Source organism: Podarcis melisellensis (assembly GCF_964234715.1).
Source record: "Podarcis melisellensis genome assembly, chromosome: 1".
NCBI lineage: Eukaryota > Metazoa > Chordata > Lepidosauria > Squamata > Lacertidae > Podarcis > Podarcis melisellensis.
The window spans coordinates 85,224,789-85,251,696 of record NC_138528.1 but is presented as its reverse complement, the minus strand read 5'-3'; the positions used below and the strand labels follow the sequence as shown (position 1 = coordinate 85,251,696).

Genomic DNA, 26,908 nt, shown 5'->3' with positions numbered 1-26,908 from the left:
AACTCCATGTTGTAACAAAGTTTCCTCCGCCGCTGCCTTTTTCTTTTCCCCCCTTTTTTGTTTTGTTTTTCCCCTTTCCCCATCTCCCCCCGCCCCTCCCCCACCCTTTTATTTTCCCCTTCCGTTTTCATTTCCTTTTCTTTTTTAAAAAAGCTCCCCGCCACCAAAAAAAAAACACCCCACCACCTCAACAACAATCTGTTAACTCCTGGAAAATTCCTCAAAGCGGCGGAGACACAATTGGAAGGAGGGAAGAGAGAGGAAGAGAGAGAGCGCCCTGCCCTTCTGGTCTAATGGACAGCGGGTCCATTATCACCCAGGTTAGCAAGGAAGAGGTGAACACGCCTCTGCAGGAGAAAGGTAAAGAGACCCGCGCGCACTGCCCTCCCCGAGGGGCAGAGGTCAAAGACGGGGCCGGGAGGGCATCTTCTCGGTGCCCACCTCCAGATCGCCAAGAAACGGGGCTTGGGGCCACTTGTTCCCATAACGCGCCACCTCTTCAGCTTGACAGATCGGTGACAAGGGAGCTTAGGATCGCCTTGCGCGCGTCAATAAGCGGGTGTAGCGGGGTGTTGAGGGAGCCTGCGCGCCCTTCTCGGACGCGCAAATCAATCCACGCCGGCTTCAGGTTCCGGTGGCAAGTGGCCAAGCCGCTTTTCTGGCGACGCGCGCTTCCTCCGGGTGCCCCCCCCCGTCTCCCCATTCTCTTGCGCGGATATATCGATCCACGATGCAACGCCCTGGTGCGTGGTCGGCCCAAGAGGCAGGAAACCTGTCCGATTTGTTGCGCCCAGTCCACCTCTGCGCCCTGGACACGGAGGCACCGAGGTAGCGAACGCGGCGCGTTGCACACGTGTATGTGTTGTCTGTGTGTATTGGCTCTCGAAATAACCGCCTTGCCCCGTGGGGTTGGAGAGTGCCCTGAAATGCTAGCTTGGCGCAGTAGCTCCTTCGAGCTTTTATTTCCTTAAGGGCTTTGTGGGGTGAGGAGAAAAACTGGGTGGGTTTTTTTGGCGGGGTCCTACTTCCCTTCCCGTCTATATTCTGGATCCTATAGCTTTCCTGCCCCCCACCCCGATTTCATCACTGTGTGTGGCATTATTGAGCGAAGAGGAAGCTGTGCTTCGGCAACAGGCTTCATTAGGGAGGCGTATAAGGAATCCTCTTATTGATTTTTACAAACCAAAGAAACCCCCACACCCCATATCCTGGATGCATCTCCCTCCATCTTTCCCTTTGCGTGTTATGGGGCAGTTGTTGTTGCTTTAGAGCATTTTAAAGCGAAAGTGCGAGGGTTTTTTTGTTGAGCTGTTTCTGCTATGGGAGATTGGGAGCAGGGGGAAGCCCCCTTTGAGCAGGTGTGGGGCGGGCTGCACCCAGACTTGTGCCAGGTATTAGTAAACACACGTCTGTAGGAGGAGTCTTGTTTGATGGCGCCAGAGATGTTAGATAGGGAGCTGTTCCCAATTCAACATTATTTCAGGACTGAGACTCAGGGTGGCTCTCTCTTAACGTCCTAGAGATCCAGAGATTTTGCCTGACTTACTAGCAAGAGCAGCATTTTCTTGCCCCTGGGTGTTAGCTTACACCTCCCTTTTTTCCATTCTAGGTGAGGCACACGTGGGCTCACTAGATAGGCGATTATGAAGGAGTTGCTCTGATAGGACTGAGGAAAGATGCCATTCCTAGCACCCTCTCTCGGTGCTGGGTGAGTTGTAAACATTGCTGGTGGAAGGTGGGGGGAGTGGACTAGCCCAAGATGGTGTGAGTGTGGTGTGGTGTTTTGCTAGCTGCTTTTAGCTTTTCTCCCACTGCTTCCTGGTGATCTTGGCTCTGTCGGAAAGGAAGCTGGCTGGCAAGGTTAAGAAATCCTGAGGCCTTTTCACTACGAAATTGGGGCATTTCTTGGGTCAGATGTGTCGGTGGCGGGTGAGAAAGGGGATGCTGCTCCCCCATGCTCATGTGCCCACTTGGACCCATCTGCTTTCGGCCATCTTTAAAAACACAACAACAACAACACCTTCTGGCTGAAGGCAGGTGGGGTGAGTTGGGCAGAGCCAATGCCATTTAGTAGAGAGTGCTGAGAGAGATGGGCCAGTGAGCTGACCTTGGTGCAAGACAATATTTGTTCTGAATTGGGGAGGCACAGGAATTTCTCTTGGGCTACTAAGATATTTGACAGCGGGTAGTGGTGGTGCAGAAAAGGGTCTGCAGCAAACTTTTGACCCAAACAATCACACATTATAGCCCCACCAGGGGGTCAGTAAACGTCCTGTTTATGCTGCCTGCCTGCAGCTCCCAAAATGAGGTGGCAGATGTCATCATGTACTTGGTAAAGGTAAAGGGACCCCTGACCATTAGGTACAGTCGTGACTGACTCGGGTTGCGGCGCTCATCTCGCTTTATTGGCCAAGGGAGCCGGCGTACAACTTCCGGGTCATGTGGCCAGCATGCCTAAGCTGCTTCTGGTGAACCAGAGCAGCGCACGGAAATGCCATTTACCTTCCCAACGGAGCGGTACCTATTTATCTACTTGCACCTTGACGTCCTTTCAAACTGCTAGGTTGGCAGGAGCAGGGACTGATGATAAACGGCTGGTGTTGTGTGTATGGTTTGATGGGTGAGAGGTTGGGCATGAGCAGGCCTGTGTGACAGGGTTCTGGAGTGCTATCAGCCTTCCTTTTCATTGGTGATATTTTGCAAACGCTCTGTCTGAAGCAAGAAGGTAGAGCCTAAAGCTGGCGGTTTAGGCACAACAGGGATGGAACAGAAAAATGCATCCTGGCAGACATGTATTTGTGGGACAGTTTATGGTAATTGCAGGTTGGGAGACTGCTGTGGTGCTCAGGTCTTATTTGCAAGCTTCCTATAGGTTTCTGGCTGGCCACTGGGAGAAGATGAGATGGGCTTTTGGCCTGATGCACCTAGGCTCTTCTTGTGTTAACTGTTCTGAGCAGGCAACCAAAATGAGGGCTTTATCTTGCCACTGTATGTGGCTGGCCAGTTGTGTTTAGCTTGTGCCACACTACAATCTGTGGGGTACTGAGTCCTAGCACTACAGCTGCCATATACTGAGTTAAACCACTGGTACATTTGGCTCAATGATGTGTTTACAGGGATGGTCAACATGGTCCCCTCTGAATATTGGTGGGTCCTTAAGCATTCATCAGCACCAGCCTGCATGGCCATTGGTCAGGGCTGATGGGAGTTGTAGTCCAAAAACATATGGAGGGCATCATGTTGGCTACCATAGCTCTACACTGTCTAGCAACAGTCCCAGAATTTCAGAAACAGATTTTCTCCAGCCTTTTTTTTTGAGAGGTCAAGGGTTGAATCTGAAATCTCTCTGATGCAAAACATGTCCTCTGCCCTTGAGCTATTTTTCTTCCCTAAAAGATTGCCCATGAACCTGATGTGGAACAAAACAAAGAGAGGGAAGAGGCTGTAGCTCAGTGGTAGAGCATCTGCTTTGCATAGAGAAGGTTCCAGGTTCAATCCCCAGCATCTCCACGTAGGGCTGGGAATCCCCACAAGGCTGGGAGAGCCACTGCCAGTCAGTGTAGGCAATGCTGAGCTAGATGGGTCAAAGGTCTAACTCAGTATAGGGCAATTTCCTAGATTCAATTCCTGGCATAGAATCAGAGAACCATAGAATTATAAGGTTGGGACACCGAGTTCTGAATCTCAGCTAAAGCATCCTTGACAAACGGCCACTCAGCCTCTGCTTAAAAGCCTCCAGTGAAGGGGAGTCCACCACTTTCTGAGGGAGTCCACTGCACTGTAAAACATTTCTTACTGTCAGAAAGTTCTTCCTGGTGTTTAGTTCAAATCTCCTTTCTTGAAACTTGAAGCCATTGGTTCAGGTTCTACCCTCCAGAGCAGGAGAAAACAAGTTTACTCCATCTTCCAAGTGGAAGACTTTTAGATATTTGAAGATGGCTGCCATATATCCTCTCGGTTTCTTCTTATCCAGCCTAAACATACCCAGCTCCCTCAACTGTTCCTTATAAGGCTTCTTTCCAGACTCTTGATCATCTTGGTCACCCTCCTCTGCACATGTTCCAGCTTGTCAATATATCCTTCCTAAACGTGGTGCCCAGAACTGGACACAGTATTCCAGGTGTGGTTTGATCAAGGCAGAATGGAGTGATACTATTACTTCCCTTGATCTGGATGCTATACATCCGTTGATCCAGCCTGGAATTGCATTAGCTTTCTTTGCTGCTGCATCACAATGTTGACTCCTGTTAAGCTTGTGGTCTACTAAGACCACATGTACTACTGGCAAGCCAAGTGTCCCCCATCTTATATTTCTGCAGCTGGTTTTTCCTGCCCAAGTGTAGAAGCTTACATTTGTTCTTACTCAAATTCATTTTTATTAGTTTTGGCCTAGTTCTCCAATCTGTTAAGATCATACTGAATCATGATTCTGTCTTTTGCAACATTAGCTAACCCCAGTTTGGTGTCGTCTGCAAATTTGATGAGCATCCCCTCAATTCCTTCATCCAAGTCATTGATAAAGATGTTGAACAACAACCGGTTCAGGACAAAACCCTGCAGCACCCCACTTGTCACTTTTTCCAGGATGATGAGGAACCATTAGTGAGCAGTATTTGGGTTTGGTCAGTCAACCAGCTACAAATCCACCTAACAGTTACCTCATCCAGCCCACATTTTACCAGCTTCTCCAGTTAAAAGAGCAGCGGGGAGCAGGTGGTTCCTGGGGCTCTGGAGAGCTGTTCCCAGTTAAAGTGTGCAGTACTGGTCCTGTATGAAGCAGTGACCTGCAGAGTCATGTCTAGACACAGGATCTTCAGTAAAGGGCTCAAAGGATGGTTCTGCTTCCAGTGCAGACACTGACAGTGGCAGATGGTATGTGTGTTAATTCACCTCCAGATAGCCCAAACGTTCTTTATTTAAAAGCTTTGCCCTATTTTAGAGGATTGGCTGTAAATCTAAATGTCACATGAACACAGAATATAGCAGACTTCTCTTATTTCCCACATACAGCCCCCTTGTTCTTGAATCTGGACCTGCCAATGCGATTCTGGTTTCCAAAAGTGCCACACAAAGTCTGTAGTAATGAGATCAGAGGAGACGCCCAAGAGGCCACACTCTCCATCCAAGCGGAGCTGGCTGTGTTTTGTGAGTGGAACAGTAGCTGACCAAAGAGACTCTTTTTGTAGGTTGCCCCTTAAGGAGCCTGTTCCAAAGGGTGTGTGCGTGTGTGTCCAGTGGCGGAGGTTCACGCTCTAGCACAGGGGCTGGAGAGCAGGCGGTGGCAGGGCTGGCGGGCGTCCTGGGGGCAGGGCACCCTGCACGGGCGGGGGGGGGGCAGCAGCGATGGCACCCCACCAGGATTGCGCTGCTGGGAGCAGTGCGCTCCCCCTGCACCCCTCTTCCTCCGCCAGTGTGTGTGTCTGTCTCTGTCTCTCTGTGTGTTTTAGAAAGTACGTTATGAATTTTAATGGGGAAGTGCCCATGTTTGTAACTCCCACTCAATTCCTGTTCTGTTTCCTCTTGCTTGACCAGAAAGTTGTTTAATGCCCAGTTCTGTCTCCCACCTTCTCTAAAAGGTGATTAATCATTCAATACAGCTCTTTTACCTGCTTCCATAAGTCATTCTCTTTCTGTGTCTCAGCCAACTTTCAAGCCTCTGGATGAGCTTCTGTAACCTTTCTTCCCACACCACACAAATCTAGCTCTCTGAGTAGCTCTGCCTATTATGCTGACTTACAAGTTGTGGCAGAATTCTGTGTTGTTGCACTGCAGGCTGAGCTGCAAGCCAGGAAGTTCCCAGTTTGAGTCTGGCCTCTGCCACAAAGTCACTAGAGGGCCCTTGGGAAAGGCCTCTCAGCCCCTCAGGGTCTGTCCCTACCTGCAACAGTGAATAGCATAATACTGAATTAACCTTGCAGGGGTGCTGAAAGGGTTACAACTGAGCAGAGCATGTGAAGTACGTTGAAAGCGCTATGTTAAATATTATTTTAATAAATTATCAGATGGGGTGGAGGAAGCTGCTCTTAACCTTCCACCACAATATGCTAGTTTATCACATGCCGTTTTAAATGTGAAAGGGCATTAAGCTACAAGCTCCTCCTCTACATTCTGAAGCAAGCGCCCCAGAGTCCCACCATGTCAGTCTGCAGCTTCATTCTACGCAAAGTGTGTAAGGATAATAATAACCTGTGAGCCTCCCTGAGACCTGCGAGTATAGGGTGGTACATAAATTCAACAACAACAACAACAGCCCTCCTGCTAAGTACTAATGTCCTAGGCAAGTTGATGTTGGAGCCCTTAACTTATTGAATTAACCTCCCTGTCTCAGCCCAACCTGCAGGAGATGATTAGTTGCACAGTGGCAGATTTCATTGAGAGTGTGCCATATTCCCAGCCCCAAAGTCCAATATGGGGGGGGGGGGGAATGTTGTTGGGAGATATGTGATAATGCAACGGTTGGCATACTATGTATGGGCATTTCCCAGCTTGGTACATGGCATGTTTGGTACTATGGCCCCATCAGTCCCAATCAGCATGTCCATTTTGAGCCCAAGGCTGATGGGGGTGGTATGTCAAAACATCTAAAGCAGGGATAGGCAACCTAAAGCCCATGGGCCCTTCTCAATCTGGCCCACGGACGGTCCGGGAATCAGTGTGTTTTTACATGAGTAGAATGTGTCCTTTTATTTAAAATGCATCTCTGGGTTATTTGTGGGGCATAGGAATTAGTTCATTATTATTTTTTTTCAAAATATAACTGGCCCAGCACATGGTCTGAGGGACAGTGGACCGGCCCCCTGCTGAAAAAGGTTGCTGACCCCTGATCTAGAGGGCATCAGGTTGAGGAGGGCTGGCTAAGACAAAGAGTTCAGCATTCTTCTAGGTCTGTTTAGGTCCGAGTTGAAGAACCTGAGGTCCAGCTCCGAGGTCCTTCTGGTGAAGTTACAGGGAATCAGGCAGAGGGCCTTCTCGGTAGTTCTGTGTACCCTGTGGCAAACCCTCCCATCAGATGTCAGAGATAAACAATTACATGACTTTTTGCAGATATCTGAAGGCAGCTCTGTTTCAGGAAGCTTTTAATGTTTGATATTTTGGTGTGTTCTTTGATATCCTGTTGGGCGTTGTCCAAAGTGGGTGGGGTACAATATTATTATTATTATTATTATTATTATTATTATTATTATTATCATCATCATCATCATTATCATTATCGTTACCTATGAACCTATGGATATTACCAGACTACAGCTCACACAGTCACTCACCATTGGTTGTGTTGGCCAAGGCTGAAGTCCTTCACAGTGTCAGAAAAGTACTGTACTTGGTTGGGCAAGGCTGCTGTATTTCTAAGCCCCAAGTATAACTTTCACTTTTGTTTACCAGAGCATTGAAGGTTTCTGTTTCCATTAAAACAAAGGAATGTGTTCTCTCTCTCTCTCTCTCTCTCTCTCTCTCTCTCTCTCTCTCTCTCTCTCTGTGTGTGTGTGTGTGTGTGTGTCTCCTTCAAAATATACCAAATAGCAGAAGCACAATTTTATGTGCTGTTTACTAAATAGTAGTAAGTGCTTCTCACATTCTCAAAGTAGTACATTTTGTATTTCATAATTCAGTTCATTAGTATGGCAAATATTTCCTTTCCCCCACAATATGCCACCCCCACCTGCCACCACTGTCATGCCTTCCAAATCTTCAGACGCTTTGTATCTCTGATTGGGATGGTCAGAGCTTTGTGCTGGACTTGGACTCGTGTCGGGTAACTCCTATCTCCTTGATCATGGTAATTTGGTCTCCTCCTCCTTTCTCAAGCCAACCAGGTCAAGTGATGGGCTGGGGGAAGGACGTGTGTCCTTGAAGGGACCTTTTCAAGGGTCATGCATGTTTATGTGAGGCAGAAAAACTGTCAAAAGACAGTTGCTTCTTTCTATCTTAAGCTGCCTTTGCCAACCTCATTCCGGGGCTGGCCGGGAGTGATGGGAATTGTAGTCCAAAACATCTGGAAGGAACTGGGCTGGCAAAGGATTAAATGATCTTCCAGACTTGTTTACATCCAGCCACTCTCTGATTATTGCATTCCAGGAAAAATGATATTTGCATCTCCTTCTATGGGGATTTTTATTAAGAATCTGGATCAGTACCTTTCAGGCACAGTAGAATAGTAGGGGCTATTGCCTAAGGCCAAGTAATTGAACTGGATAACACCCAAGATATAGTAATGAACAGTTAATAGATGCAAGGTCCATGTGGGTATCTGCAAAGGAACCAAATGGACAGTGCTCCATGCGATAAACCTTTTGTAAACCTCCACACAGATTGCGTGGGTTTAAAACTTAGAGGTCTGCCACACAAGGAGTTGCTTTTAGAAATTATTTTCATCCTTCATTTCTTTTCTTTTTTTAAAAAAAATATTCCACTTTTTCTCCAAGCTCAAGGTGACACACATGGCTTTCCTACTCCTCATTTCATCCTCACAACAAGCCTGTGACGTCAGATAGTATGAGAGCTAGGGATTGGCCCAAGGTCAATTAGAACCCTGGTCTCCCAGGTCCTAGTCCAGTATTCTAACCAGTACACCACACTGGGTCTCGGCTTATGTACAGCTTATGACATGCCACTCCAATCACATGAATTGCATCGTATATAAATGGAATCTTTGTTGCTTAGGGCAAATTTGCAGACCACCTGGGCACATGGTGGACTGTTGGGAGTGGCTCTGCTCATTGGCACACAGTGGTCAGCAGGCACCCTTTTTTGTTTGTGTGCCCAGCACTGTGAGATGAGAAATTGAATACGAGACTCATTCTCACATTTATAGCTCAGCATTGTCTACACTGACAGGCAGTTGGGTGTCCAGGATTTCAGATAATATTTTTTTAACATTTGAGGTGGCTAAAGGCAAACTGCTATTCCATCTGACTCATACTGAAGATGGGAATGATAATATTGACCTGCCTTACAGGACTGTTGTGAGAATTACTTAGAGGGTTTGTTTGAAACCCTTTGAAAACGTGAAGTATGCTATTAAAATATTTAGTACCACTATTATTAGACATAAGTAGAGCAGCAGGAATCTTGTGAGGCATCAACAAACTCCACATTCCTGTGAGTCTTTCAGCACTCTTTAATCTCATCCCTCAGTAATGCAGCCTTTTGGTTTCCCAAATGTCACAAATGCGTAGTATGACAAACTCAAGATTTTGTTCACCAGCAAGCCCAAGGACTTGACTGTCACCCAGAATACTGAGAGAGTGAGACTCTTTTATTTCCCCAATTGAATAAGTAGCAAAGGAGAGAGACCCTCTATACATCCATTAAACAACACTGGCACTCTCTTTCTTTCTTTCTTTCTTTCTTTCTTTCTTTCTTTCTTTCTTTCTTTCTTTCTTTCTTTCTCCTTCTCTCTGTCTCTCTCTCTCTCTCTCTCTCTCACACACACACACACACACACTGCTTCTCTACCCTGCTAAGAATTCTGACTGTGGAGCATGAATTCTCAGGGTTCCTTGACACAATGGTTGCTGCAGTGGAGTGGTCAGAGGCCTAGTAAGCTGGATCCATTTGCTTATTGATTGATTTATAAGATTTCTTACCCTGCCCTTCAGCATAAGGTGGTACAGTGCAACAATTGAACGTACAATTATAAAAAATAAATAAATTCAATGATAAAACACAGGTTGTTGAGTCAGAAACTGGGCTTGTCTGAAGTGTGAATGATAAAAATTTTGTTTTCTTTTGAGTGCACAGGCTTTTGTCTTCTAAGGAATCGTTATGGTCACCTGCTTTGCGTTCTGCTCTTAATGGAACATTGCTTTAGATTTGGATATTTCACTATGGGGACATAATTTGACATAGTTCGCTGTGGCGGTGCCACCTTTTCTTTTGATTTCTTCCCCCCCAGAAACAAATTTGTGACATCTGCTGAAAAGAGTGGCCATGAGCCAGATGTGGAACAACAAAAAGAAAACGAAGAGAGGAAAGGGGCTGTAGCTCAGGAGTGAAGCACCAGGCTTGCATTCAGAAGATCCCAGTTTCAATCAGTGTAGACAATGCTACTCTAGATGGACCAGTGATCTCACTCTGTATGAAGCAGCTTCCTATGCACCATTTTGTTATCATGCCTGGGGGAACTCAATGTATAGCATCCACACCATCCTCTTACAATAGCAATATTCTGGTTTGTATTGGGAAATCAGAAGTGATTTCTCTCTGGTGATTTTTTATTTTTATTTTTATTTTTGTAAGGATCAGATGTTACAGCAGATTCTGAGTTGGGATGTTGTTTCTCAACCAGGATGGCAGGCGGTGGGGAGGTGATGGAGCTGTGCTTTTCTTTTTGCGGGGTGTATGTGACTGTTTCACAAGTGTCTGGCTAGTGACTGACACATTGCCTTGCATTTATGCTTCAGCAGCTGCTCAGTATTCAGGCTTTGAAGCCCCAGCAAATATTCAGGTGGTGTTTTGTATTCATGTTACGTGTCCCAGGTCTCTCTTTTTCCTTTCTTTTTTAAAAAGGCTGTATAGGTGGTTAACTGAAACTGCTTTACTCGGCCTTCTGGTTTAAATACAGAAATGTGCTTTTAACAAAAATTCCCCAACAGCAGGGGCTAAAAAGGTTGTGCTGTTTCCTTCCGGTTGCCCTTGACAGTAAAAAGAACAACAACCGTGTTGTTGCGAAAATGAGGACCAAACAGGAAGAGGGATAGCCCTCCCCCTTGCTGCATATTTACAATGTATATCTGCCAACCAAAGAACATGGTGTACCTAATAAAATATGCCAAATGCAGGGATGGTGATTAAGTATACAAGACAAACAGTTCTCGAGATTGCAAATACGCTGGCATAGGAACAATGTGTCACCTCTGGATCAACATGTCCAATATTGCCATTCTGCCTTCTGACATCTCACTGCGTGTCCTGAAACACCATTTGCATAACCTGCAAACTGCAAGTGGGCATTAATGCATAAGTCACTAAAGTAGCCTGATGCTGTTCTTCCCCTACTGCTGATCTTTCTGCACTTCTGTACCCCCCCCCTGTTAAAGACACTTGCTGAAACTGAACCTAAAGCCAAACCTCATGTAGATGTGCCCCCACTGCTTTATGGGGTTTAGGTGGCAGGCCCCTACTCTACACACAGGTTTGCTGCTGTTCAGAAGTGCCAACTTGTGCCAAAGATTGAGGGGCCCAGATCACGCGCACGACACCATGCGCACAACGGGCTACCAGAGGGTGGAGCTGAATGCAGTAAGCCGGCAGCTCCTCCTCTCTCGCACTTGGCAGCCAGACCTTAGAGCTACGCTTGGCACCGCACTCGGCCTCCTCTGTCTCCTGACATTTGGGAACATTGGGAGTGTGTCTAGCCCCCCCTGAAAATTATTGGAGAGGCCAAAAGAGCTCAACCCCCTGGCGTTTGTGCCCCTGCTGCTTTTACATCCATTTTGGTCCTCACTGTGGTGGTAAACCAGCAACTGAACTGTGCTCCATTAGCCCGCACATGGGAGCTAACATAACTTGAAAGCAATTAATTAATTGTGCATGGAAAGCTAGCTTGTCTGAGAGAAGTGTAAGCTGGAACTCTTCACCTTGACATTTAGTTGTCTCTCTGGACATATATTTACACACACACACACACACACACACACACACACACACACACACACACGAAGAGAGGAACACCTACAGCCTGAAGTGGTACATCTCTGCACCCCAGCTGCGTCCCCTCAGTGAGAGCTCTGAGAAGCAGAGAAGCAATACCCTTTTCCTCCTTCACACATGGAAGATAATGTATATGAGCGCAACCAGCAAGAGATAAAATTGCAAGACGTGTGTTACTTCTGGCTAGTCCTTCCCTCCATTTTTTGTTTGCGTGCATCAACCTTACTCGCTAAAAGAGCTCCGCACACCATCTTACATGCAGCAACGTAGGGCCGACGGCAACTCTAGATATCTGAAGCCGTGTCTTGTGCAGGTTCTTGGTTCTCTGATCTTGCAGTATTTGAAAGGCTGTCCCCCTCTTTGCCTACACTTCACCCACTTTCACCCAGCTTCAACCTCTCCCTCGTGGCTGCTGACTAATCTTTGGAGAATACCTGTTTTTGTTCTTCACATGGTGTTGAGGCAGTCGTTCAAAGTAAAGGCAGAGGAGCCCACCTTGACACAGGGTTGCAGGAGCCTTCATTGCAGCTTTCATATAGCTGGCTAAATAGCTGGCTCAGATGCCAGTGCTGCCCTTGTCCACCCAGCTCAGATTTCTTCCCCACTGATGACCATAAGAAGAGCCCTCCTGGATCAGGCCAACAGCCCATCTAATCCAGCATCCTGTTCCCACAGTGGCCAACCAGATGCCTATGGAAAGCCCACAAGCAGGACATCTCTCCCTGCTTGTGTTTCCCAGCAACTGGAATTCGGAGGGCAATAACACTAAAAGTAGAACATAGCTATTGGGACTAGCAGCCCACAGTCCTCCACGATCTCAAGCCAAGGGGACCCTTTCCCATCACCTGCTGCTGCCTCTTTCCTTTTAAGGTGACAATAATTGAACCCAGGACCTACTACGCTCAAGGCAGGTGCCCTGCCAGTGAGCAATGGCTCTTCCTTTGCATCTTGGCATGTTTCCAGAATAGCAAGAGCTCTGTTGGTTGGGACTGGCAGAATTGGGGACCTGGAACAGCAGGGAGCTGAAAAGGCAGCGACTGCAGAGATGGGGATTGCAGGAGGACCTGCCAACTCTCCCCGCCCCCTTGCACCTCCTTGCCTGGCTGGCTTCCTTGGCCGCTCACTCCCAGCCCACAGCTTTGGTGTCTTAAGATCCAGGCCGTTCCAAGAGGAGAATCTCATTATCTGGGGCCCGGATTATGGAGCGGGAGCTGCTCACAAGCAAAGGGATTAGATGTGAAAGTGAATTTAATCCAGAACCTTGGCAATGGCATGTGATTAAAAACTCTCCTGGAGCAAGTGTGTGACAGGAGAGAGATTGGCAGGTGGCAGGAAAAGCAAGACCATATTTCCCATCTGCCTAGACCCAGAAGAGGATGTTTGTGTGAGAAGGAGGAAAAGAAGATGGGGTGGTTTGTGTGTTTTTTTGTTGTTGTTGTTGTTCTGATAGGCAAAAGGAAGGGGCCCCTGCAGCATACCCGTTCCATTGAAAATGCCAAAACCTTGGAAATAATAGCAAATATTTAAATCCTGGCAGGTCTTTTACCAGGTAGGATTTGAGCCTTTTTAGTTGGTTTGTTCCTTCACTGCCCATCCCACCCACAAACCCTCCTCCGTTACCTAGATTGTATCAACATCCCACCCGGCGGCCCCTCTGGTCCAGCATCCTGTTCTCACAGTGGCCAACCAGATGCCTGGGGGAAGAAGCCCTCAAGCAGAAACCGAGCGCAAGAGCCTCTCCCCTCTTCTGGTTTCCAGCATGCAGCATGCTTGGCTCTGGTTGTGGAGGCAGAGCATAGCCATCATGGCTAGTAGCCATCAAGAGCCTTCTCCACAAATTTGCCTAATCCTCTTTCAAATCCATCTAAGTTGGCAGCTATCGCTGTTTCCTGAGGAGTGAGTTCCATAGTTTAACTGTTCTCTCTGTGAAGCAGTGCTTTATTTTATGTGTCCTGAATCATCTTCACTGGATGTCTATGAGGTGTCAGATGACGAGAGAGTGCACAAAACTCTTCTCAGTCTGCTTTCTCCATACCGTACATACTTTTGTAGTTCTCTGTTGTCACCTTTTCTCTAACCCAAAAGTCTCCAAATGCTTCAACCTTTCCTCGTGCTCCATGCCCTCGATCATTTCAGCTGCCCTTTTTTGAACCTTTTCAAATTCTCTGCACTCCGTTTGGAGGTGACACAACCTGAACTGTATGCAGTATTCCAAGTGCGGTTGGATTTCTACCATGGCATTATGATATTGGCACTTTTGTTTTCCTTTCCTAGCGCTCCCTAGCATGAAATTCACCTTTTCCTCAGCTGCTTTCATCCATTGACCATTCTGGTTCAGGGCTGATGGGAGTTTTGGAGTCACATCTGGAGGGCTGCAAGCTCCCCATCTGTGTCAGAGCAGTTGGCCTGGCTATATTTGGCACCTTCCATCTTCCTCTCTAGTCGGCCAGATGCATGGACCTCTCTAGCTGACAGAACAGTGGCCTGCTTTTGGTGATGGGTTGATTTGGATGTCTTCCAAGGACCTGTGGCTGATTCTGCTTCCCATGGTTTATTCTTTTCTCTCTCAGAATGGCAAGTGTACGTTCTTGACCTTGTGCAGGAAGCCACAGCCAATACTGGTTCCATGGCAGATGTGTCCTTCTCATGCACACGGTTGAAAACACACCTGCTCTGTGCACGTGCAAAGTGTTTATTTGGTGTGCACCTTAAAACTACGACCCACAAAGGGGAGGGAAAGCAAATATCCCTTGGGCCAGGAAGCTCTTGTTGTTAGTGCCCCTGTTGAGATTTTAAGACACTTGCAGGAGTTTTTCCACTGTGTTTAGGGCACTTCTGCAAAGGACCAAAGGGATAAGATGGACAAAGTGCAGAGTATATTCAACAGTGGCCCAATCTGTACCATGTCTCACCTGCAAGATTGAGTCTTATGGGCACGGCTGTGGAAAAATACCTCTGAAGCTGCCAGGCCTGGGAGCGGGGAGAATAAAGACGAGGGTTTGACAAGACAGCACTACCATCTTATTTATACTTATCTCTGTTTCCCCTCCCTTCATCCCCCTCCCCTCCTTCTCATGCAGGTGCTCAGAACCCATCACCTTCCAAGAAGCCCAGGAACCGCAGCATCTTCCAGTCCCTCTTCTGCTGCCTTTGCCATGACAACTCGGAGCCTATCCCTGTCAACAACAACGCCCCACTCCTGGTGGAGGAAAATGGATCGGTGCCCAAGGTAGGCCCCAGCTGGCTGGCAGATCACTTGCTTGAAATGACCAAGGGAAGGGTTAAGTATCTAGTGGGGCAGGCCAGGGCTGGTTTCTTGGGTGAATTGACATTTTAGACTTTTCCTGGATCTACTATGGTGTGTGTGTGTGTGTGTGTGTGTGTGTGAGAATTAGTTTTCAGCACCAGAAGTGAACGGACCTCATAGCCCTTTCGCACAAAAGTTCGTTTCTGGTTAGCTTCCTTCGTTTTAGCAGCCTAATTTAGATGTTGCCATTTTGCTGTTCTCGCTGATAAACATTTGGGGAGTAAGAACCCTTGTCGATCCTCTGCAGATGACCCAAAGATCTACCATTCAATCCTGATCTGCCTTCTGCTCACCCCTCCCTTAGGGCAGCAAACTTGGTTGATTACAGGAGTTCCAAGATTTTACAAAAAGGAACATTGCCTCCCTTTCCCCTCCAACTCCCAGGCTCTGCTTCTCCCCATCCATTCATAGTCGTGATGCTTTTTTAAATTTCATTTTGGGCAAAATTCCCAAGCCTTTTGAATGGATGCAAATATTTTCAGTGTCAAAACCATTCAGGCCAGGCTGCAGCTAGGAGAGTGCTTAGAAATCTTAATGGGCTTGGTCATGTGGCATGATGAAGCCCCTGCACACCTCGCAAGAGACTTGGAGTGCACATTACAGATCATTTAATATGCATTAGTTACCCTTTTCCACACATTAACTGGCCTCTCGTCCTTGCAGCGAGGGCACTTGCATTCTACAGAGGCAAGGTTTCTACCTTGGTACCCCAGGCATCGGGGCAATAGACCTTTACATTTTCCTTTGCTGTAGGAGCTGAGGCCAGCTGAGCTCCTCTTGCCCATTTCCACCCCCCTGCTGGCCCTGTCACATGCCCTCTGCACTCTCTTGCTGAGCTCAGCAGGACCTCCAATGTGCCACATGACAGGTAAGGGAGAGGGGGGCAGGTGACAGGATGGGGGGAGAAGGAAATGGATGAGAGCCCCAGATGCAGCTGCCTTGAATTTTAAAAAAGGAGAAACAAGAATAGTAAGTGTGTGTGTGTGTGTGTGTGTGTAGGGCTAATGATTAAGAAATGCAGAGCTCTCCAGTTACACAAACACTGTGCAGACATTTTATAACTATGGAGTATGAAAACAGACAAATAACCGATGAGTTACCCCCCAAAGGAATAAACACAATTTACTGCATGTGAAACACGCAACCTTTGGTGGCTCTCTTAGGCAAATCCATGACTAGCTTTTGTCTGTTTTTAATCTTTGTAGTGCTCTGATGTTTTAAGGATTCTTAACTATTGGTGTAACACGGAGCTTTTGCATTTATAGAATCATGGTATTTGGAAGGGGTTCCAAGGTTCATCTAGTCCAACCCCCTGCAATGCAGGAATCACTGCTAAAGAATCCCTAACATATGGCCATCCAACCTCTGTTTAAAAACCTTTATTGAAAGAGAGTCCACCCCCTTGGTTAAGTACTATTTAAGCCCTCTTCTTGTTTGTCCTTTTGTTTGTCCAGGTTTGTTGCTGGGTTAGATTTCCTCTTTCCATGAAGCCAGGGGCCTAAACACATGGCAGGCTGCTTGGGTTAGGTTGCCAGCCAAGTTAGGAAGAGCACTGGTGGCTTTGTTAGCCCAGCGCTGCCGAGCTACCAGCTCCTTTCAAACTGGTAGTCAAAAGTCCAGTGGATTCTATACTACAGCATCTTGATCCTTGTCGCTAGTGCCCTCTGGTGCCCAGTTGTGTAATTGCAAACGTTTGTGCTTTGTTTCAGAGCAGATCCTACTCCCACTCCAATGTCACCCCAACACAGATCCTCCTCCTCCCCAAAGTAAAACTTGTGACTGCAAGTTCACAAGATGGGGGAATGGTTTGGATATTTTTTTTAAAAAGATGCTCCAGTCCCCAGTCTCTTTATCTTGGTGCTACCTTGGACTTCATCATTGCTTTCCAGGAGAACTGTGTCCAAGGTCTTTATACCAGCCACAGCATCTCTAAATACTGATTTGAAGACTTGGGAGTCAGCACAGGTTCTGAGCCCACCATCTCCACTGCCCTGCTAGCTGCCAGTTTCCCTTGCAGCATGACTCTGTGTCCTGCACTCCTCCTCACAATATTTTCTCCTGTGTGTGTATGTGCTTCTGCAGGCTACTGTCAAATACCTCCTGCCAGAAACCAAGCCTCAAGATTCCAGCAAAATCTGTGTGGTCATTGACCTGGATGAGACATTGGTACATAGTTCCTTTAAGGTTAGTCCTTTCTCAACTGTTTTGCACACAAACACCCCACTGCCTGCTCTAGCCCTTTGTTGACTCTCCATCCAGACAGCTTTATTTATTTATTTATAAATTTTAAGAGAATTTATAATCCACATCCCCACTATTTGGAAATCAAGGAGGTTCACATGATTATCCTCTCCTTAGTGCAGAATCCAAGACACCTTTTAACTCCTGCCTCCGTCCCTTTAATGACTAGCACCCCCCCCCTTTCTCTGCTTCCCAAGTTTAGGACTAAAATCCAGAGGTGTCACTCCCACCTTTCTCTTCCCTAATCCAATTCTCATCCTTCTGGTCCAGAGCTAGGTGAAGCACCTACAGAATGTGTAGCTCCATTTCTCAGCTTGCTCATCCTGAGTTGCACCGCATTTTAAGTGCATTTATACCTAGCTGCCTTTAGTTTCATGATATAACCAGGCTGCACAATTTGATATTTCCCAGGTAATGGAATCTGCCGTTCAGGTTTGCAAAATCTGGAGGGATTTTTTTTGGGGCCTTTACCCATTCTCCTACCATGACAACATTTTTAAAAATGTAATAGTTTCTCTTTGTTGTAAGCCACCTTTTGTTATTGGGTAGCATATAAATCCTTGGAAGTAAAGGCCTCTGGATTCCTTTCCTGGCAAACCCAAGAGCCCTGGTTGTGCTTTGCCCAGAAACAGCCCTGGCTACACCATATGGACCTTGTGCTTCCTTTCAGCTGCTGGTTAACCAGCTGCCACCAGCTCTTCTGGAGCAGTGGGTAAGGCAAGGGTGAGGAACCTGTCCCTCCAGATGCTGCCAGACTCCCACCACTGCTGACCATTAGCTCTGCTGGCCAGGAGAAGGCTCCATTTACCACTCTGTAAGAGAGGAGCCATCTTCAGTTCCTGCTGCCAAAGATGTGTGCTAGTGCCAGTTGCCCTGAGAGACGGGCAGGTGGAGAGGAAGTACGGTGTGAGGGAGCAAAATGGCTCACTTGCAGGAAGACCAACGTGTAGAGATGGCCTTGTTGCAGAAACCTAAGCTTATATGATGAGAGAGTATGGCTATAAGAATCAACCCTGGTAGTGGGGAAGATGTGAAGAGCGGAGGAACCCAGCAGAGGAGGTCTAACTTCCCAACTCTGTCCCTTCCCAGCCGGTGAACAATGCAGATTTCATCATCCCAGTGGAGATTGACGGGGTCATGCACCAGGTATGGATGCTGCCGGGAGAGCCTAATGGGTAAAAAGAGGGGTTCTGGTATTGGCAGTGCTATTCTCAAAAGGGGGTTGCTGCATTTCATAGCTGATGTTGAATCACCAAAGGTGACTATGGGGCAGTCGTTGGTATGCAGCGCTCAGGAAAAGGAAGGAAACCGCTTGGGGGTCAGTTGTGGTGGAGGATGGGGCTGAGCTTTTGCACCCCTTTCATTCATGTTTGCCATCCCTACTTAGAAAGGCAGTGGCCAGGTTCAAGTAATCCAGGATAGGCTGTGAATACTGCAGTCAGCCTGTTCTCGATTACTTGGCCTTGGAGGCAGCCAGCAGCACCAGCCAGGATGGATACAACAGCTCCGTACCATCAGCCTTTGAAGAGGAACTTATCCACTGAAGACACTTTTCAGGTGCTTTGAATGGTTCCTGGGTGATCTAGACCAGCCACACCATTTCATATCACACACTTTGTATCTCAGAGGGGACATCTGAGTGCTGCATGTTGAAATGTAGGAAGTAAAGGAACCTCTTGTTCTGATGTACCAAGTTGCCCATGCATGGGAGCCAGCCCCAGGATACTGGGTGGAATCAGGATACTGGATGAAAAGTCATAGATTATCTTGTCTTGGGATGTGTGAGATCCTAGAGTTGGATTCCAAAGGCTAACAAGGACCTCTAGAGCCAATCTTTCATGTAGGCCTGGATAAACTATCCTTCGCAGAAGTTTCTCCAACCTGTATTCCTTTCTGATGTCCACAAGTCATCTTGATAGTTCACATCAGTTGCCAACCTGTCCTCAAATACTAAGAACTAATATTAAATCTGTGTTGTATCCTCCTTTTCCAAATTCTTCCCACTGAAGCTTTGGAGACTGGCTGTTTTTTGTCGCACTTGCAGCCAGACATATGTGTTTTGGACTCAGGCGTCTGTACCTGAACAGCCGCATGCTGCGGTTGAGTCATCGCTTAGGGGACAGACCACCTGCCCCAGATTCAGTCCCCATCATCTCCAGTCTGCAAGGATAATGTGACAAACACCCCACTCCCCAAGCCACTGCCAGTCAGAGTACGGAGCACTGGGCCCAATGGACAAAAAGCCTGATCTGGTATAAGAGGCGCCTTCCTAAATCTCTGTGTGCTCCTTGGGCAACGTGTTCCACCAGCCAGTCTCTTCTTCCACTCTTGGGGGTGGGGGTTTCTGATGCTCAAATTAAACCTGCTGGAGAGAAGAACAACATGGTACCCGTGGTATTCACTAGCCAGGAAGACTGGGTGGGGACTCCCCATGCTTCAGCTAACTAGTGAGCGGATTTGTGCCCTGTGACCCCACCTCCACACTCTCCCTTCACCTCCCCAGGTGTATGTCCTGAAGCGACCGCATGTGGATGAATTTCTACGACGGATGGGTGAGCTCTTCGAGTGTGTGCTCTTCACCGCTAGTCTGGCAAAGGTGAGATTTTCCTCCTCCCACCTCCACACTGGAAAGGGTGATTGTTGACTTCAGACTCCTCCCCTGCTCCTACCACACCCATGTAGTGGGCTCCATTGGGGGAAATTGAGGCACTGGGAAGAAAAAGCAAGCTGCATTGGGCAGGCAAGCACTGATTTTTCTTCCGCAGTGGATTGTCGAACAGAAATACAGAGCCCTTCATCCCTACTGTAAACTGGAGTAGAGAGGGTTAGCCTCCCATCCAGGATTAGAGCTGGATTAAGTCGTCAGGAGAGGAGGACAACTTTTTAAAGTGAGTGCATTGCAATAAAGCATTTGGAGGAGCTTGAATGTAAAACATGAGCACTCCGAGGAAAGGGTTTGCAGCAATTCTTTTCCTCTAACCTAGCCCCTGTTCTTCTACCTGGGCAAGGGAAACTGGCCGAGAACCCAGGGAATACACACACTTACCTGCTGGGATGGGAGAAACGGAAATCTAATCATCAGAGGAAGGTGAAGCGGGCTTCTGTGGATGCAAGTGGAGCAGTTCCAATCTGTCCCATCCCTTGCAATAGGCACGCACACCTGAGTGTGGTCAAACTGACTCTCCTTCTCCTCCTAACCCCAGTATGCAGACCCCGTGGCTGACCTGCTGGATAAGTGGGGAGCCTTCCGTGCCCGCCTCTTCCGCGAGTCGTGCGTCTTCCACCGTGGAAACTACGTCAAGGACCTCAGCCGCCTGGGCCGCGACCTCACGCGGATCATCATAGTGGACAATTCGCCTGCTTCTTATGTCTTCCACCCAGATAATGCTGTAAGTGGCCAGGTAGCCATCAGCTTCCTGGCTTTTGCTGGCAATGCGGAGCGGAAGGAGGGGGTTGTGTAGGCAGAAACCTAAAACAAAAAAAGCTGTACAGGCTCACTTTCTCCACCCTGCTGCACAGAGCTGCATGCTAGAGCAAAGCTTAAAATATACAGGTGGAGAACAGAGCAAGGGGGGACCTCAGTGCGATGGTCACATGCCCATTCTTTGGGGTGACCTCTCACCCTTCGCTGCAGCGCTCTCCCTTTCCTCTTCACCAAGCTGCTTCCGTCCAGCTCTTTTGGACTATAACTCTCATTGGCTGCGGCCGATGGGAGTTGGATTACTAGGATCACCATATTTATTCAATTTATATCCCACCCTTCCTCCCACAGGAGCCCAGGGTAGCAAACACACCTGTAACAACCTCATTGAAAAGCATTTTAAAAATAGCTAAGAACAACCACACACTCTCAGCCAGCGGTTGCCGGAAGCAGCATATTTCAGACATCAAATGCCTGGGGTAAACAGGGATGTTTCAAAATTGCTCCAGAAAGAGCTGGAGGGGGCCAGGTTGGCAAAAGCAGCACTACAAAATTCCCCTTACACTTGGGCAAACACAGTTTATGCAGAGCTCCCTCAACAAAAGGCTGAGGGAGACTCTGTGTGTCTGGGCTGCTCTTGCACTAGGCTGGCATTCTTCCATTCCCACAATGCACCATGATGGGGAGAGTGGGGCTCTGCCTCCTGGTCTTGGCCCCACTGTTTGCACACTGGTGGCAGCTGGAGCACTGTTCTGGGCTCAAAGCACGCCTACCTACAACTCATTATCATTGTTATATGTATTACGTACTTGCCTCCTAACCGCTTCCCTTCTCCCACCGTGGCAGGTGCCTGTGGCTTCGTGGTTTGACAACATGGCTGACACGGAGCTCCTGGACCTGCTGCCATTCTTTGAGAGACTCAGCAAAGTGGACGACGTCTATACAGTGCTAAAGCAGCACCGGACTAGCAGCTAGTGACCGCAGGGGAGCTTTGGGCAGGGGAGAGGAGAGGAGGGGCGTTTGCCCGTCTCAGCTGCTTCCCTTTCATTGAGCAGGACAGCCTGCTCCTTCCCTCAGCCTAGCCCCTGGCAGCCTCAACGCACAGTGCAGAGCACAAGAAACCCTGCAGGGGGCGTCATCAGAGAGCGCTTGTTTCCGTGGTGCAGCAGGACCCCTCTCTCTCAGTGTCCGAGTGTGATCTTCATCTCCAGAGAGAGGAAGCCCCTTTCGACGCTGTGTTTTTAACGGTTTGCCCCCTTGAATAATGGGCTGAGGAGACTAGGACCTCAGCCCAGTTTTCCCTGCCCCTCTCGTACCAAGTGGGACCAAACCTTTGGTCCTTTCTCCTCTAATCAAGGGCGGAAACCAGAACCCTACCCCATTCCCCTGCCACCAGGTCGGGGGTGCTACACAAGAACCGGTCCCAGGTACCCACTGCATCTCGCCACTGTTTGCATCTTCTCCTCCTGTTTCTTTATTAGGTGTTGAGGCCTAGGTTTCTGGGCTTATAAGTGTCCCAGCTCTGTTTGTGGTGGTGGCGGCCACTGACTTGACTGGAGGCAGGGAGAGACCCCAGGTGGGAAGTATCTGAGAGAAGTTGGGATGGGGAGACGAAAGAGAACAGGCAGGACTCAGGATAAAGCGGGGGCTGGAAAGATGTGGGGAAATACAAAGTGGATTGAACATTTAGAGAGACTCTGTTGCATCTTGTCAAAGAGAGAGGGCATTTCTGCTTCAGAAAGACAGGCAAAGCTGGTGGGTTTCGGCTGAACGTTTGAGGGGTCCTAAACTGGATGCAGCTTATTTGCCATTGTTGAATAAGTTTTCTCCTTTGGGGTGCATACTGGATTGGAGTTGTTTCTCCCTCTCCTTGGTGGAGAAAATCCTGATTTGGAGAGGAAAATCCCAAGTTTTACTTAACTTTTTGGAACTGGTAGCAACCCAACAGAGGGGGAAAAGAGATACTTGAGGAGCGAGAGGGAAGAAATTGGTGTGTTTGGGGAGGAGAGAAGCTTTTCTCCGCTGAGACGCAAGATAAAACTAGCTCTGTCAGTTTTGTCAACAGGGCCCTGTGACAGGCGCCTTGAGAGGGGAGGGAGTGACCAATCCAGTGGTTATACCAGCCCCAGATCGCCTGCCTTAACCCCATCCTGCATTCTATCTGGAGAGAATGCCTGAAGCTGTGATTTCTTGGAGCAAGAGAAAGATGGTTCACAATATCAATCGCTAGTAGAGAAGGGGGTCTGAGATGAGAGATGGGTTTGTGAAGATGGCTGTGAGGAAAGTAAGCGCTACTGGTTGATCTGTGCTAGGGAGGAAGGCCGCCACCTTGAACAATCAGGTTTGACCCAGAATAAATTCTTCAAAGACTCTGAGGCTTAAGAGTGTGGGTTGGTGACGCTGACCTGCAGTACCCATGTATGACTCACTCCAGTTGTCCTCCTTGATGCTTTTCTATATTCTACGCCAGCCCTCAGCTTTTCTTCCTTCAGCCTCTGGCTTTTCCAAGGCCTATTCTTCAGCTCCTTCAACTCAGCCCTTCCTGTGACCATAAATCACATATGCATAGGCCATACAGGGAGAGGGGTCAGTCTCTTTCTCTGCCGCTGTGGGTTTATTTGTTTTCCTCTTATGCTGTAGTGCCTTCAAACCTTACAAGGCATTGAGGTGCACCTCTTGCCTTTGGGCTGTGGTTGGAATTCTCCTCCTGGACTTTTGAGGCATGTGGGGAAATTGTGCCTTTTGGAAGTGATGGACCTGTTGGGATCCTAAAGAGACAAGAGTGGGTGGACACACAATGCTGGGTTGTGGTGGCGGCTGGTGCCTCTGTTTCCAATGCTTTGCCGACAGTCCAGCCACTTCAAGTTCCCAAAGGTGGTTTTGGCCAAAATCAAGCTGGCCGTTCCTTCCCTTTGAACCATATTTCCCTCCACTTTGCCCAGCAGCTTTGAAAGCCTGTTTTTTCAAAAGGAAAGAGAATCTTTAAGTCAGAGTAGAATTGCCTTGGTCCTCTGTCAATCTGTTCTGCAAGATAGTGGATTTGCCTTGGTTTCTTTCCAGTGCCACTCTGAATTTGCCTTAAAATGTTTTTTGGATACAAGAAAACCTTGTGCCTTTTTTTTTTAAACTATTGTTCTTGGCTGTTTTGTTAAGAAAGGACATGATGCCAGGGCTCTTCAGAGCCTCAGCCCATTCAGGATGGAATGTTTCAGGAATGGGGCAGGATTTGGCTCTCAGTAGTGGCTCCTGCAGTAGCCCGCTGAGTCAGAGCAAAGCGCATTGCTGAACCTCACTGCCAGGGTGCAAGCAAGCAGTCCTTTGCAGCAAACTATGACCTTCTATTCAAATCTTACTAAATTGCTGTTGCAACATAGTGGAAGTACCTCATCACTGCCAGATTGGACATTATGGGGGATACTGGATGCCTAGAAACCTTTGAGCAGCAGGGAACCTCTGCCCTTCCAAATGCTGTTGGACTTCAATTCCCATCAGCCCTGGCCAATGGTCAAGGTAGATGGGAGTTGCAGTCCAACAACAATTGGAGGGCCGTTCCTGCTTCTAGCAGCTACTGCAGGTGTGGGGAGCCTTTGTCCCTCTAGATGCTGCTGAACTACAACCCCCAGCATCCCTGGCCATTGGCCATGCTTGCAGCACCTGCAAAGCCAAGGCTTCCCCACACCTGAGCTGCTGCTGGATTTATCCCTCTGGAATGTGCAATGTTTAGTATTGCCAAATTTAAAACCAAGCAATGAGAGCAGGCAGGAGGGAAATACCTTTTCAGAAAAAGTTTATTGTGTATAAAAGTTTTTTTTCAGTGGAACAGTAAAAAATAAGACACACATACTCCGTTGAAATCCCAAGCGTTCCCTAGAAAGAAAATGTTCTTAAACAAAAAAAATTATCCCTCCTTTTTCTTTCCCTTTTGTTGCTTGCATATTTGTAGTGTTTATGCCAGTAGGATGCAGGATACCCATTATCCATAGTCGCTCCTTGGGATGCCTGAGGAAGGTTGCAGGTTCTTACATGAAAAGCCCTGATTTGCACCTCCTAGGCTCACGGATGGATCGAAACAGCTCCCCACTGGCCTTCTTTGTGCAACACAGTTCTCTCAGCATTTTAAATGTATAAATAGGTATTTTGAGAGAAAATGCACATTTAAATATGTATTTAAATAGTGAACTTTCAAATGACTTTTTTATTTAAAAGCAAGGGTAAAATCATGCCAAAGTGGCACAAAATGAAATAGAGAAGATTCCTAGGCATAATATCTTTTAATCTAATCTGTACCAAAGTCAAGTCAAATTAACAACAAAGAGTTTGGTGGTACCTTAGGTGCTAACACTTTGCTGTTTTTACAGCAACAGTCTAAGATGCAAACCACTCTTGGGGCTGTGTGGGAATTGCGGCTGTAACTGAGTGCACCCTTTCTTGAGAGACATGTTCCATTTAATGCATTGGGGCTTGCCTCTGATTAAACTTCCATGGAGTTGCTCTACATGTCTCTTTGTTTTTGCCTCTGAGTTGAAGTTGCCACAAACACCTGCTCTACCCAGTGCTCTCCCATTGGAGTAGCTACATTTGGCCAAGTTTGTACCATCCGAATTGCATCAAATTCCACTGGCCTCTCCAGTCTCTTGCAGCGTGGTATGGCAGAAACTCTTCATCCTTCTGCACAGAACATTCAGCAATTGTTCTAGTCTGGCAGTGTTGAGGTGCTCGTTTGCTCGAGGCTGTGAGTCACTCATGATCTGCAATGCCCAACAGACAAAATGCTCCTAGTCTGAGCTTCATCCAGACAAGCCCTCTGTGTGGGGAGTTGCCCTGTGCACCCCCGCAGAAAAAACATATTTTTATTTTTTACAGAATGTGGAAAGAATAATTTTAACTGGGCACATTTTTAGATTATATAAATATGTATAATGTGTATATATTTTAGGAAAAATGGAAAATAAAAAACAATGAAGCGGGATGGGGGGGGAGGGAAACCATCTGAGGATTTTTATAGCTGTATTTTTAACAACGTTCCTGGTGATTGTTTTTGTGTGGTTGGTTGCCATTATTCTTGGTGTAAAAGGTGCGAGTGATCTTTGCCCATGAGTGGACACCTCTGTCAGAGAGCATGCTCCCCCTTCTCCAAACGCCTGCCGATTTCCCCTTCCTCATTTTTAACACATCAATAAGCTCAGCATTAATTAAGCTTAGTTCGCCAGTAGTTAGGATAAGACACTTATTCCACCTTTAATTTGTTTTTCCACCTGCATCAGATTATGGAAGATCCAAACCTGTTCACATCTCCCTTTCCCTGTTTCGCTACAGACACATTCTCTGTTTCTGTCCATCCACCTCTACCCCCTTCTCACTGGATGCTAGCTATTTACACCAAAAATGATACTTGCGGTGTAGTAGCTAGCAAGCCCATCCTTACAGGGGAATGGCTTTTGCTCAAGAGTGAAGCTATTCTCCTTTTCCCATTAAATTGCACCCCTCTCTCCTCTCATTTATTTTCTTCGCAGCAAAGGAGAGAGAGTAGAAGAGTACCAAGGAACCTGAAGCCCTCCAGGCATTTCTGAACTCCGACTCCCATCATTCCTGACCATCAGCAGTGCTGGCTGGGGCCAATGGGAGTTGGAGTCCAGCAAGAGAGAATCACAGGTTCCTCATGCCTGGGGCAGAGATTCAGTGACAGCGAGCAAGTTTAATGCAGTATTGGGGAAACTCCATGCTTTATTGGGAAAAGTAAAAGCTGATAACCTTTTCAGTGCCAACCTGGAAACTACAAAGAGCCACAAGTTTTCAACTAGCCATGTCACTATGACTCATTTTGCCCTCTTGAGTTTTGTGGGGTGACAGAGAAAGTTGTCCCATCAGATTCTCAGGCCACAAGCTTCTTATTGAAGCTATGCCTTACTGTCCTCTGGAAGGTCCTTAATGCAGGTTGGCAAGGGGTAGAATGTGGCCCTTCAGATGTTGCTAGACTACAACTCCCATCATCCCTGACTATTGGCTGAGGCTGATGGTAGTTGGAGTCCAACAGGTTTCCCCATCCCTGCCTCAATGCCTAGCTCCCCCCCCCCCCACGAGCAATTGCCTTTGGAGGAGGAGATGGAGATCCTCTCCACTCACACCTGTTCAGACTCATGCTGTGTATCTTCTGTTGACCACAAGCTGATCTTTTTTAACAAATGGAAGAGAGAGTGTAAGAAAATCACAATTCCAGATCAAAAGTGCCTTTTTGTGTGATTCAAACTGTAAAATAATCTTTAAAGAAAAAAAAAATTACAAACTCA

General features: G+C 47.5%; 1 protein-coding gene across 1 annotated transcript; it reads left to right on the top strand.

The window, feature by feature from the left end:
* Nucleotides 1-26,908, top strand: CTDSP1 (CTD small phosphatase 1). The gene is made up of 7 exons (XM_081920958.1): nucleotides 1-360; nucleotides 14,733-14,881; nucleotides 17,042-17,143; nucleotides 18,290-18,346; nucleotides 19,704-19,796; nucleotides 20,404-20,589; nucleotides 21,468-26,908. The coding sequence occupies exons 1-7, from the start codon at nucleotides 294-296 to the stop codon at nucleotides 21,594-21,596; spliced, it is 783 nt and encodes a 260-aa protein (XP_081777084.1). The 5' UTR covers nucleotides 1-293; the 3' UTR covers nucleotides 21,597-26,908.

Excerpts from the sequence above, each read along its gene's own strand:
- CTDSP1 (XM_081920958.1), top strand. The coding sequence starts at position 294 with ATGGACAGCGGGTCCATTATCACCCAGGTTAGCAAGGAAGAGGTGAAC. Across the intron at positions 361-14,732 it reads CACGCCTCTGCAGGAGAAAG|GTGCTCAGAACCCATCACCT; the intron begins GTAAAGAGACCC and ends CTTCTCATGCAG. Across the intron at positions 17,144-18,289 it reads TGGTACATAGTTCCTTTAAG|CCGGTGAACAATGCAGATTT; the intron begins GTTAGTCCTTTC and ends GTCCCTTCCCAG.